Source organism: Populus alba, chromosome 19 (assembly GCF_005239225.2).
Source record: "Populus alba chromosome 19, ASM523922v2, whole genome shotgun sequence".
In the NCBI taxonomy this organism is placed as follows: Eukaryota; Viridiplantae; Streptophyta; class Magnoliopsida; order Malpighiales; family Salicaceae; genus Populus; species Populus alba.
Genome location: NC_133302.1, coordinates 22310321 through 22324681, shown reverse-complemented (window position 1 = coordinate 22324681; position 14361 = coordinate 22310321). Strand labels below are relative to the sequence as shown.

The following is a 14361-nucleotide window of genomic DNA, read 5'->3' as shown; positions in this document are numbered from 1 at the left end:
ACACAAATTATCTTTATTGGCGAATGCAAATGAAATCATATATCCTTAGACAAGGTGTTTTCCACCTTATTAATGGCTCTTTACCATGTCCTCCTTTTCATGATGTTGCTACTAATGGTGTTTTCTCTTTAAGTTAATAATTTTTTTCTTCATTGCAAACAACAAAACTAACTTATTCTGAAAGCACTGCTTTCTTTTTTTTTAATGAATGTACTATATCTTGTTATCGATTTCCAAACCTCATAATGTTTTTGGCGTACTATTGAGCAAGCCCTCACTTCTCTATCTAACTCTCGTATTATACAACTCCATGGTTCTTTTCAAGATCTTTGACAAGGTAGTGATTCGGTCACTATATTTATACAAAAAGCAAAGGTATTATTTGATGAATTAAATACTCTTAGCAAGCTAGTTTCCCCAGAGGACTTCAATTTATATGTGTTTTGTGGTCTTTGGGGTGAGTTCAAAGACTTGGTAACAATTCTCGTGACCAAGACAGAACCTCTTTTGTATGCAGATCTTCATAGTCATTTTTTAACTCATTAGTTCCTTCACAAGACCTCTCTTCAATCTATGGGTGTTGTTATCACTAATAATTTTCTACCCTCACCACTCCAGCCCTATTAGCTCATGTTGCCCAACATCAGACTCCCGGTTCATATAACAACAATTAAAATTTTAGTCATGACAAAAGACACTTCTGTGGAGGCTGACGTAACAATGCTAACAACAACCATAACATGTGTAATAATAGATCTGATTTTTAAAGTTTTAATGAGTCTTCAAACACTGACTGGAGGAAAGGGAATTGGCAACAAAATCAATGGAATTATGGCCCTTTTATAGTAGTCTAATGTTTGGTGTCAACTATGCTAAACCTTTGGTCAATCAACCCATTAAAATACTCAGTTTTAAAGTTATGGACAACATCCTAATATCAATCTTATGCTCAATAATATTTCCTCTACAAACTCTATGAATTAGTTTCCTCACACTAGTGCGAATCAATATGTCACACCTGATCTTGTAAATCTGACAAGGTTAAAACCATATCTTGGTGATGATCACTTGTATGTTGATTATGGTAAGGGATTTTCCATATCTAATATTGGTCATGCTAAGTTACATGCATCACAACGTACCTTCACTTTATCTAATGTTCTTCATATCAAAATATTAAAAAACCTTTGCTTTTTATTCAAAAAATTTTTCTTGATAATAATGTTTATTTTGAATTTCACTCATTTATGTTTTATATTAAAAATCTCAACACTAATGCATTGCTCCTTTCTGATCAAAGTAAAGATGGTCTTTATGTTTTTTTCGAGTCTTCTATCACATCAATTCTTCAAGCTTATTGGTCTCCTTGTGTATCTGCTTCTGCTGATCTATGGCATCGTTGACTAGATCATCCTAATTCTGGTGTTTTTAATTTTGTAGTCTTAAAAAATAAAATCATTTATAACTCTAGACGTTTTTATTTTCAATGTTAAGCTTGTCCATTAAAAAAGTTGTTATGTTTGTTGTTAGGATCTACAGGTTATAAAACTTTCGATCCACTTGAAATAATATTTAGTGATGTTTGGGGTCCTACTTTTTTTTTTTTCATATGATGGTTTTTTCTATTTTTTTTTTATGCACATACAAAATATATATGATGTTATCCTCTTGTTGAGAAGTCTATTGTCTTCTCTGTTTTTCTTCAATTTCAAATTTTAGTTGAGCATCAATTTTCACAAAAAATTAAATTTGTTCAAAATGATTGGAGTAGTGAATGCCACAAGCTATCCATTTTCTTTCAAACTATTAGAATTCATCATTGTTTAAATTATCCCCATACTCATGAACAAAATGGAACCATTGAACGTCATCATAGGCATATTGTGAAAACTGGTTTTACTCTACTAAGGCAGTGCAAAACACTATTAAGATTTTGAAATTATGCTTTGGAAACCTCGGCTTATCTTATCAATCGAATGCCTACTCTTGACCTAGATAATAAGTCTCCTTTTGATTGTCTTTTTAAATGTTCTTTTGATTATGATTTTTTGTGTACAATTGGGTGTTTTTATTTTTCATTTATGCATCCATGTCTTAATCATAAATTAGATTTTTGTTCCTCTCCATGTGTGTTCTTAGGTTATAGCTCTTCTCATCTTGGTTGTTGTTGTCTTGACATCGCATCTCAAGGTATTTATATCCTTTGTTATGTCTGTTTTCATGAACAAGTCTTTCCTTTTGACAAATCTAAACAAATTGCATAACTAGCTTCTCCTTTTTTATCCAATCCTACTCATTTGCCTAATTTCCTCATCTCCACACTTTTTCACTCTCTTACACTTACAGCCTTTCAGGCTACCATTTCTGCCCACTCATAACAACCCACAGGTTTTGTTCTTTGGTTACCACATACATGTTTCTTTAGCAATTATATTACAGGTACAAGTCCAGCCCCTTCTAATTTGCACTATAACATGTCTGATTTTATTTGTTCTCCCAATTCTTCTACTACTAATTCTAAATTATCCAACAATGATGCCTTTGAAGCAAGCTTTGCCTCTGCTAATAAGTTTAATTTGGTTGTTAACCTCTCTTATTATCCATTGCAGCATCATCATCAGAGTCCAACTCTCCCTATCTCGTTGTCTATGGCTAATAGACATCATACAATTCTTCATATGTGGTTGCCAAATACAGTTAATCTGACTGCTTATTCATCATCTTTAGCAAGCATACATCTCCAGTAATTGATTTTGCCCATGAACAACTTACTTTTTTTCTAATGCTAATAGATATGAGGCTTGGCAAGATGCTATAAAGGCTGAAATTCAGGCGCTGCATTCCAACAACACTTGGTTCTTGGTTCCTTTTCATCATTCGATAAATATTATTGGTTGTTGTAAGGTATACAAGATCAAGCGTCATGTTGATGGAAGCATTAAATGCTATAAGACTCATCTAGTTGCTAAATGTTTTAGTCAACATGAAGATATTGATTATTTTGAGACTTTTAGTCATGTTCTTAAGCAATCCACTGTTTGGTTAATTTTCACAGTTGCGGTGTCACGTGGTTGGAAGATTAATCAACTTGATATTCATAATGCATTTCTCAATGACACTTGATGAAGAGGTCTACATGCAGTAACCTTTAGGTTTTGTTGACTCTATTTTTTCTTCTCATGTGTGTTAGTTGTATAAATCCTTATATGGCCCGCAACAAGCTCTTTAGACATGGTACACTCAGTTTAATGATTATCTCTCCTCTATTAGCTTTCATGCTTTAAAGGTTGACACCTTATTATTCATTTTATCTATGGTTAATGATATTTTTAATCTTCTAGTTTACATTGATGATATCTTATTAACTGAAAGCAATTTAGTTTTGATTTACCAATTGATCCAGTTGTTGAGCTTAGAGTTTAAGCTTCGAGATTTAGGAGTTGTTCATTATTTTTTAGGTTTTGAGGTTCATCTTACTACTATAGATCTCAAGCTACAACAAGAAAAATATGTTCTTAACATCATTCACCAGACAGGTATGTCTTTCTACAGACCTGTTGATATTTCTTTTTCTACATCAAAGGTTGCTAAAGTGTCTAATTGCTTGTTCTACCTAAACATTTCAAGTAAAATATTGGTTGTAACACCCCATCTCACTAGCAAGATATTATCTGTTTTGGGCCTCCCAGTCCACCTAAATCCAGGGCTTCCACCTAGGTCCCCCTCACGATTTTGTTCTTGGCAGCCACGCATGACCCCAAAACGCGTCTTATTAGTCAAGATGAGCATGCACTTATAAGGCCTTGGCTCTGGATGCTCGCTTCTGATGTGGGATCTTACAATCACCCCACCTTAAGACGAGTCGTCCTCGGCTCTGATACCAAATGTAACACCCCATCTCACTAGTAAAAAATTGTCCGCTTTGGGCCTCCCAGTCCACCCAAATCCAGGGCTTCCACCCAGGTCCCCCTCATGGTTTTGTTCTTAACAACCACACATGACCCCAAAACGCGTCTTACTAGTCAAGATGAGCATGCACTTATAAGGCCCTGACTCTGAATGCTCGCTTCCGATATGAGATCTTACATTAATGCTTTTTATTATCTCACTTTTACGAGACCAGATATTTATTTGTTGTTAACAAAGTCTCTTAGTATATACATGTTCCTGCAGATTCATATTGGGTTGTCGTTAAATACATTCTACGTTATCTTAAGAGTATAACTTTTTTTGGTCTTCCTATCACTCGTTGCTCTTCCTTTTCCTTGCATGGTTTTATAGATGTGATTGGGTTGTTAATGTTGATGATCATAAATCTACAAATGGCTATCTTGTTTTCTTTGGACATACATCGATTTCTTGGAAGTCAAGGAAACAATGCACCATTGCTCATTCTTCTACCAAAGCTGAATATAAAGTCTTAACCAATGACACTTTTGAGGTCATATATCTTGAATATTTATTGTTAGATCTGTAGATTACTCCTTCTATGCCTACAATTTGATGTGATAACTTAGGTACTACTTATTTGTCTGCAAAACATATCTTACATGCTCGTACAAAACATGTACATGTTGATTATCATTTTTTCTATGATAAAGTTGCTACAAAGACCATTCAAATTCGCTTTATTTCTTTAAAGAATCAGCTTGTAAATGTTCTTATAAAACCTCTCTTAGATACTTCTTTTACTACTCTTAAGTTCAAACTTTAGGTTGAATCCCCACCTTTAGTTTGAGGAGGCATATTATAGGCTAGTATATAATTAGAAAAAGTTTATTATTCTTGTGTTGTAATCTCTACATTAACTATCACACATTGCCCAACATGTATAGATAGAAAAGGTTTGCTAACTAAAAGGTTAAGCCTCTATTATTCTCAACTGAAAGAGAAAAAAACAAGAAGATGTGTTTGAATAAAATTGCAATAAAAATAAGTTCTGTTGAAGTTAGGAAAAAAATAACAACAACTATATTATAGTAACAACTATAAATAGTTAAGAGATGATTTAACTATTTATATAAATAATAATTCTAGTTTATAGATTTTTTTTAATCATGTGTTGTAGCTAAGTGGTTAATACACGAGAGATGTTAAGGTTGCATATGTTGATTTGCAATGCAGGCAAAATAATCCATAATGTTAACATACTTCTTTAATCTAGCTTTTCAAGAAAAAATTAAATAGTCCACCCGGTTTAAGTTGTTTCACACTAGCTTATGGCTTGTTTTATTAAGGTTTTTGGTTTTTTATTTGTTTTTTTTTAGTTTTTTTATTGTATTTAGGTTTTTCGGCCTCTTTTTTTTTTGTTTTTTTTTTTTTTTAATCTTTGGATATGGGCTTTTTACTTAATTTTATCTTTTAATATTGAGTTGATGCCAAATCAGTTTTTTTTTATTTTTTATCATATAATAAAAGTTTTTTGTCCTTTTTTTTTGTCTAATATTTTTTTAAAAAAATTTCATCATTTAATATGATATTTTTAATGTCTTTGGATTTTTTGACACCCCTTCTTTATCTTTTATTTTTTTTAATTTTATCATTTAACATAGAGTTTTAATTTAATTCTATCAATCAATATTGATTTTTTTTCTTTAAACCTACCATGTGAACAAGGTCACATAAGGTAACTTCCACAGGCCGAAAAGTTTGAATTATTATATCGAGTTTTATGATAATATCAAAAAAAAATTAAAAATTTACACATTATTTTTTACATTAATAAAAATTGATTCAAGCCACAACAAAAGCACGATCAATAAACTAATACATATAAAAACAGATACAAAAAGTAAAACAAAAATTGAAATTATTTTTGTTGTTGTTGTTATTTAAAAAATATCAAGTTTGGCTCCTCTCAAATTTTGAAGAAGTTTTGTAATTGGAACCAGGAGGCTAAGACTGTGTTTGTTTTTGCGTTCAAAAAATGCTTTTAAATATATTATGGTTTTGTATTTGGTCTTTCAAATTTTATTCCAGTTGTCATTTTAAACCTATCTAAATGCAATATAACATTAATAATCTTGATTAAATTATATTTTTGTTCGATACTAACTTAAATTTAAAATTTAAGTAATAAATTAATAAATTTTCTTGATTTTAAATATATTAATTCATAAAAGTAAAATCATAACTATACTTAATTCAATGATAGTTGAAAAGACAGCGGTAAAATCATCTACTAGTACAAATAAACAACAATATTTCTACATGCTCAACCCTTCAAAAGAAAGGGATGTTTGGAAGCATAATAGTTATTTTTAAAAAAGTTATTTTTCACTTGAAAATATATCAAAATAATATTTTTTTTTTATTTTTTAAAATTATTTATAATACTAATATATCAAAACGATATAAAAATATCAAAAAAATAATTTGAATAAATTAAAAAATTAAAAAATATTAAAAAATATTTTTAAAACATTAAAAAAAAGAGCATGGAAAGGGCTAATAACCCACCAAAAGTTCGGTTACAAGATTCTTAATTGTAAAGAGGAAAATGATTCCAAAGGCAAACATGTCAACGTGTTTTCATGTCTTTATGTATATACATTTGCCAACACCATGTTTCAAGCTTTCATTTAATTCCATGCCAAATGACCATTTTCCTAGATATTAATAAAATCTTTTCGGCTAAATAAATACTAAAGACTTCATCATCAACGCCGTCAGAACAACCCATGTTGGTTTGTCTGGGAATAGTGGCCACCGCCATCCCCAACCAACCACCATTTTGTGAACAGATACATTCCCTTATTTTCCCATATAATTGAATTAGGGGGGTTGTTTGACATTACTGGTAAAACACTGTGCATTTAAGATTTAATTTTTTTATTTAAAATTAATTAGTTTTAATATTTTTAGATTATTTTTATGAGTTGATTGAAAAAATTAAATTTTAAAAATAAAAAAAAAATGATTCGGAAATACTTTAAAATATAATTTATGCTTTTTATTTAAATAAACAATCAGTCAATACTTTAGTTTTTTTACCCCTCACGCAGTTCACAAACAATTGATATTCTTTGTATTTTTTTTTTTTTTTAGATTATTCAGATGTTATATGTCTTGGGTTATAGAGCAAGTTCACCAAGTTTGACTTAGATTTTTTTTTTTTTTATTTATTTATTTATTTATTTATTTTTATTTTGTCCTTTAATATTAGGTTGGTTTGAGAATTGAGCTTTGTTATTTTATTTAGTCTGCTTTTTATAAAGTTATTTCGGTACCATAACTAGGTTATAAGTATGGTTTGACTTTTGCTCAAGCTGGATAATAAAAAAATGATCATGACTGGTTCTGTCGGAGGATGTAGTTTTAAGAGTTAACCCATGTCATGTCTCAGACAAGCTCGAGTCAATTTATTTTTTAATTTTTTAAAAAAAAATTTCTTTGCAATTTTTTCATTCGTCTTTTTTTTTTTTTTTTTTTTTGCAGAGAACTAAGATTGATATTTTTTTCATTTTTTTATGCAATTATCATATTCTTATTTAATTTTTATTTTGTTAACAAATAAATCACCGAGACATTTTAAAAAGTATCGTAAGATATATTTTTATAATATTGATAAACTTTCATCTTTTACATTGAATTTGTGTTATATTTTTCTTCTTTTTATTTGTTCTTGATACCATATTTTTTAATATCATTAAATTAATTGAGTTTATTAAATTTATTTGAATTAATAACTATAATTTTAGAATTTTTTTTAGATGAAATAGACCAGCAACATAGTGCAAGCTTTCTATCTAACTTAGCCCATTAAAAACCCAATTCTCATATTTGGAAGCCTCTAAAGACAATAGCTGAATTATAGAGCACATAAAAGAAACAGGTGAAGACAGATCTTCCAATAAGTCGGATGCAGCTGAAGATTTGAGAGGTGGATCACATTAGCAATGGTAACTTGGAAAAATGATTTACTGCCAATAATTGAAGTCCGTCGAACCCTAAACCCTGCTTTATTGAGAACACAAATTAGCGAATGGAGGCCTTTTAGTGTTATGGGCCAAAAAGTAAAGGATTAGACTGAAGCCCACTTATCAACAAACCAAGGCCCAGAATGGATAGCACAAGTCCAAATATAACTCATGGTGGATTGCAATTGATACAAGGTGGGCTTCTAGGGATGTTAAATTGTACAGAGAGGGCCTTTTTGCAATGGATACAAGTGGAGATTCAAGGGATCATCGAGCTGCATAAAACAGTATATTCCCTCTCAGCACATAAAGCTTAAAGTGTGTTTATTTTTTAGATAACTTTTATAGTTATAATTTAAAAAAAGTATGTTTAAAAAAAATATGATTATGTATGATTAGTTAAATTTAGATACGTGTTTGATAAAAATTATGGTTAAGATTTATGTACATAAAAAAAACATGTATAAAATATTTGGTTGTGGTTGCTTTTCAAAAATATATTTTTACTTGGAAATACATCAAAATAATTTTTTTTATTATTTTTTAAAAATTATTTTTGATATATGCGCATCAAAATGATCTGAAAATACAAAAAAAAATAATTTGAAGCAAATTAAAAATTAAACAATTTTCAAATTAAAAAAAAAAAGCTTTTGAAATGCAAAAATAAACATAGTTTTATGAAATTCAATTAAAAAAACATGTACAAACCGCTTCACAAAAACTGCGTTTCAAATTCAAATTTTTGATGGATCCACAGTATAAAACACAGTTTGGTATATTATCAGACACCTAACTATGTTTTTTACATCGCAAACATAAAACTAAAGCTAAAACAAACGGTATTGTTGTAGTTTTTATGGTTGTAGTTTGAAAAAAATTATTTTATAAAAAGTACTTTTAGTTGACGTTGGTTTAATATTTATATATGTTTGGTTAAAAATATGGTTAAAATTGAGGTTGAACAAAAAATAGTTTAATGTATTTAATTAAGAATGTTTTTTAAATTGAGGTTATATATGTCTGTTTTAAATTTAAATAATGTAGATTTAACAATTACTATTACATCATGAAATAAATAATACTTTATATAAAATATTTTTTATTATTCCATTAAACTATCTACAATTTCATTACATACAAAATTCATCCGACAAGAACTACATTTTCCATGATTTTTTGAGCGTGCAATAAAATTAGATAAAATATTATCAAGAATAAAATTGAGATTATAGTGCAAGTAAATTTAAATCATTTTAAACTAATTTTTCAAAAAAAAAAATTATTGTTCAGATTCACGTGAACAATGTGAGTGAAATCAATTCATTGCACTGTTTTTTTTTTTAAAAAAAACGCACTGTTACTTTAATAAATAGTGCAAAGAAGAAAAGCAGCCGAGAACTGCTTTGATTTTACATGTGTTTTAAATGTAATATACAGTGTGCCTCATTAAAAATAAATTGTGTTTTTGTGTTTACCAAACAATTGTTTGGTTATGATTACTTCAACCACAGAAATAACCAAGTAAAAACAAATAGGCTCAAAGTCTTTTTTTTATTTTGCATCTTGAACTTGTTAATGAATTTTTTCATTCAATTTCTTACTGTTAATGATATGATCTTTATATAACCCTATTAAAACTTAATCTAATCCGAGCATATTATTATGCTATTTTCATTTAATTGTTATCATTAAAAATATAAAATGACCTAAAAGTCAACACAAATCATCTTCAATAGTAAGTTTATTGATTTTTTGGTGTAAGAAAAAAATATTACTTATATTATTGCAGTGAATAGTAATATTTATAAAAGAATATATAGTAGCGATTAATTTTTAAAAATATTTTTTATTTAAAACCTTATTAAAATAATATTTTTTTTTTATTTTAAAAAAATTATTTTAATATTAGTATATCAAAACAATCTAAAAAAAAAAAAAAAATTAAATTTTCATGAAACGAAATTTTCACTACGTTTTAGACAGTGAACTAGTGCTCTGAGCTTGGGATTCAGATATAATAAGGCTCTGAGAATGGGATTCAGATATAATAATGCTCTGAGCTTGGGATTCAGATATAATAAGGCTCTGATCTAAACCTCAGTTACAAGGATTTACAAATCGTATTGTCAGATCCCACCCCACACCCTTACAGTTTGTATCCCCACAGCACCGTGTACCCACACCCACACGTTCTCCTCATATTTACACCTCAGGCAATAGCATTATAACAAAGCATGCCGCATCCAGAGACACATTCCGTCATTAAATTCCTTGATCCAGTAGCTTTAGAACAGCACTGTAAAATGTAGCTCATTTGGTGATGCTCTGAGAAGGCTTTGACATGACCAGCTTGGCGTCACATGAATCCTTCACATCACCGTGAATATATAATTAAATTCACAGGAAAAATACTCTCGATCAAAATCTGAAGAAATGCTGTAGTTCTAACGTAAGAACAAGTTGAGAGTACATCATAGCAAATATACATGAGCGTCAGCCAACATCGGAAGACTGACAATGAATAACAAGGAATCAAGGACAAACCATGCTGTTACAATTTCAAACTTTTGTCCGAAAAGATAAAAGAGTATGGAGCCTTGCCATTCAAACAGGAGGATTCGAGCGTTTTCTAGGATCTGCTGCAATTGATGTCGAAGTAGATGAATCTGGTGATGCAGCACTCTTGGAAACCTCCACAGACCCTGGTGGGGGGACAGGATGAGGCAAGATGTCTCGAGTCACAGGCAGACTTGTACCAAGGGAAGCCTCAGCATGCAAAGGAGGGGGCGGCGTTGGCGTTGACGTTGACGGGATGGAGGGAATGTTGGAGACCACCTTGATGGGATAAACTTCAGTTACTTCTTCAGTGCCCTCATCCAAATACACAACATCCTGCATGGTAAGCTGGTGATATTCAACAACCTCCCTCAAAAAGCGGTTCTCACGAGCATAGACTGAGTTCTCATGTGCCAACCGGGCCTTCTCTGCTAAGAGTGTTTCAAGTTGAAGCCGAATCTGGAATTGGAAAAAGTGTAATCAGGATTGAAATTGCTTGATACAAACAGACTGCCATGCTTCAATCATGATGTCCATTCACTGGAAATAGGATTTCTTTTTCCCAAATTGAAAAGATCTCCCGTCCCTTGTGCTATTTATTCTTGTATTTAAAACTAATATATTTAAAGTTGAGAATAATTAACAAAAAAAAAAAAAGGAAATATTTATTTTTATACATTTTATAATATAACAATATATTAAAAAATTCCAATAAAAAAAAAATATTTTTGCATCACGGCAAGTTCAATAAACCTATCATTTCATTTGAATGAAGAAAAAAGCAAACTACTGGAATAGATATTAACAGTCAGATGAAAAGGAATAGCACAATAACTGTGAATTTTCACGTCAATGGTCACTGAATTGGGTTCTAGACTCCAGTCATTCTTTTCATTTCTGTGTTTCTTTTAGAGAAATATTCTTTGGTCATTCTAGATAATAAGAAATGAAAAGCCATTCTTACTCTCAGTTTTAAACAAGAAACATGTGCCACTAATTATAACTAAGGATCTGTTTGTTGGGAAGGGTGGGTGGGGGAAGGACAGGTCTGATGAAAAGCCCAGTCAAACAGATTGCAAGATTTACTGTCAATTAGTCTTGTGAAAAACACGGCAATAACAAATCCATCATAACATAGAGATGGATTTGCATTTATATCCATAGAGATAGATCATGCAATCAGGGTTTTAGTAGATCTAGAATTGGATTTGAAGATAACATAAAAAGATTGGAGCAGCATCCACAATCATACATATGCCAGCCCTCCTGTGCTTGGCATAGCTGGGACTAACTTTCAGTACAAATAGGGTCTTATAACAGACTGACTCTTTTGCAGTTGTTTAAGAAAGCAGAAAGTAAAGTTAAGTGTATCTTACATACGGTTTGAGCATTCTTAACATCTTTATCAGCCTTGAGAATCAAATGCTTATGTTAACCATTTAATGAAAGGAGCTTGATGACGCAGCCAATTACAAGATGATTAAAATCCTTTGGCATGTTCAGAGCAATAAATAAACTTAGCTAAGGGCACCATACTGTCTTCTCTGCCCTTGTTTCTAACATAACCAAGTACCAAATTTCTAGTTCAGATACTTCCCTTTGCAGTATTAAAGAACCTCTACTAGTTTGTCAATAACCAGATTATCATCTTCCAGATTATTGAGAAGAAAAAACCACTTAAGTGAAAGGAATGCATACCAAATCATCATCTTCCAGGTTCTCTCCCCTTCCATGATTCTCCCTGAGAATTTTATTTTCCTCCTCCAGCTGAGCACATCGCTCCTTAGCAAAAGCAAAATCCGCTTTAACAGTTTTCAACTCTCGAAGAAGAAGCTTTGCCTTGGCAGCCATTGCCATCGCAACCTGTCACACAAATCAACGCCAAATTATGCATCTTGCCATGAAAAGTAAACACTTACATCAAATAAATTAGGATGGATTTCCCATGCGAGACACAATTTTACAATGAAAACATTAGGATACTTCTTTAGAAGGCTACTTTGATGAAGGGAAGCAGCAGGATAACTACTTGGACTGTAGAATCAGTCAAGGAACTGATTAAAAATGCAAGTCAATAAGCTGGCTCTGCCTTAAAGAAATTGACGATGCTTTGTACTATGTATAAATGGTAATCAAGCAGGGTGGTTTTTTAACCAAAAGCTGCACAAGTTTAGGGCAACCACACATGCAAATATACTTCCATTGTATAAGAACCAGTAACACAGCTGCCACCTTACGTCGCGAGATGCCTTCAGTTGGAGTTCTTGGTCAGTTTCTTTCTGGGGTTGTTGTCTACTGGTCTCCATTTGAGGTTGTTGCCACATGCTACTCCTATAGGTTGCCTGATTCCGTGCAGCAGCACCATTAGGCTTTTTCTGAATATGCTTACGAGTTTCTTGGATAATGTCTGCAGTCCGGTTCTCCACTCTTGTCAGACCTTCCTGAAAAAAAAGGGAAACAGCATTAGTGCAATCAAAGGAATCCTGGGGTAATTTGAGCAAAAAATTCGAACTGGGAGGCCCACCTCGACAGCATTACCAATAAAATTCAGGGAAGATGAGATCGCATTGAGTCCCTTTTGTAATACAGGACTATCCATCTTCCCATGGGTCTCACGAGGGGGGTAGGGGTTCTGGTACTGCAATAACATCACATGTAATAGGTTCACTTCGGCTGATAAGAAAACACTCACTTGGCCAAAAAAAGATAAAAAGGAGCATGAAATTCAAGTTCAATTTCCGGGTTTTTTGGCATATCAAAAGAGTAACAAAAAACCACTGGATTTTGCCAGAGCTAAGAACTTCTAATTGGGTACGTATGTATTGAGGGAAAAGAAAAGGCAAGCTAGGATATCCAACCTTGGACTTAGTTGTAGTGTCGGGGACATGGTGTTGCCTAGTAGTAGTCCTGTCAGTACCTGAATCCATTTGTTGCTTTTGAGGAGAGGAAGAAGTAGCAGCATTGTAGGTACTAGTATTGAAATCATCATCAAGAATGGATTTAGCTTTTCTAGCAAGAGTACCCCAAAACCCTTGCTGCTGCTGCTGCGTTTCTTTCAACGTTTTCATAGATGTGTACTCGTGATAATAGGCCTTGCTCGGTTCCTCCTCCTACAAAAACCCAAACCCATTTCACTATCAAGAAAATGAAGTAGAAAGTAAATTGCTTTATAGCAATTAGCAGTGAAAAATGAGTAAGACAGTATTGGATCTGCAGGAAAGTAAGAGCAGTAAAAAAAAGTAGATAATTACCTTGGTAGAAGAATAATTAAAATTGGAAGGATTAGATGAGGGGGAGGGGTGATTAGTGAAGGCGTAAGCAGAAGAGAGAGAGGAGTCTCTGTGGGCAGCGGAAGAAGCTCTAATGGCTTTGGTAGCCAGAGAGGTGGAATTACTCTTATTCTCAATATTAATATTATTATTGTTGTTATAATCAACATCTTCATACATCCAATCCTCTTCGTCCAATGAAAAAGAAGAAGATGGTGTTGTCGTCCTGATTGGAGATGGCCTGCCTCTGCTTCTGCTGCTTGTGCTTGATGTCTCCTCCTCCTCCTGCTGCTGCCTTCTTCTATATGCCATAGATTAAAGGAGGGATGGATGGATATTTCTTTTAATTTATTGAAGAAATCTAATATAATCCAAACTAATCTAGAGATAATTATGGAGTAAATAGGCTTCTGCCTCAGCTTTCGATCTGATCTAACCACAATCAGAAAACACCCAAATCTCTCTTCCTTTTGTTTTCTCTTTTCCTTTTGTGCGATTGATTTTGGTAGTAGAAATGGGAGGGAAGGAGGGAGAGGGAGAGAGAGAGGTTATTACATACAGACAAGACCAAACTAAAAGGTGCCAAGATCATACTAATGATTAGTATCAGCGTT

At 32.0% G+C, this 14361-nt stretch overlaps 1 protein-coding gene across 3 annotated transcripts; it reads right to left on the bottom strand.

Moving 5' to 3' along the window:
• Positions 1-9943: 9943 nt before the first annotated feature.
• On the bottom strand, positions 9944-14303 carry LOC118044236 (uncharacterized). 3 transcript variants are annotated; one of them, XM_073406477.1, is made up of 7 exons: positions 13730-14302; positions 13337-13588; positions 13003-13116; positions 12716-12919; positions 12177-12341; positions 10524-10937; positions 9944-10289 (listed from the first exon to the last, which is right to left on the bottom strand). In XM_073406477.1, exons 1-6 carry the CDS (start codon positions 14057-14059, stop codon positions 10527-10529), a joined length of 1476 nt encoding a protein of 491 aa, XP_073262578.1. In that variant the 5' UTR covers positions 14060-14302; the 3' UTR covers positions 9944-10289; positions 10524-10526. The 3 variants fall into 3 exon arrangements, with proteins under 3 accessions (XP_073262578.1, XP_034908351.1, XP_034908353.1); XM_035052460.2 differs by lacking the exon at positions 9944-10289 and having other exon boundaries at positions 10298-10937; positions 13730-14301; XM_035052462.2 differs by lacking the exons at positions 9944-10289; positions 13003-13116 and having other exon boundaries at positions 10298-10937; positions 13730-14303.
• Positions 14304-14361: the final 58 nt, after the last annotated feature.

What these genes read in the sequence shown, in the direction of transcription:
- LOC118044236 (XM_073406477.1), bottom strand. Translation starts at nt 14,059, where the DNA reads ATGGCATATAGAAGAAGGCAGCAGCAGGAGGAGGAGGAGACATCAAGC. An exon ending in ACACTACAACTAAGTCCAAG is followed by an intron (nt 13,117 to 13,336) that starts GTTGGATATCCT and finishes ATGTTATTGCAG; the next exon opens with TACCAGAACCCCTACCCCCC. An exon ending in ACCTGGAAGATGATGATTTG is followed by an intron (nt 10,938 to 12,176) that starts GTATGCATTCCT and finishes TTCCAATTCCAG; the next exon opens with ATTCGGCTTCAACTTGAAAC.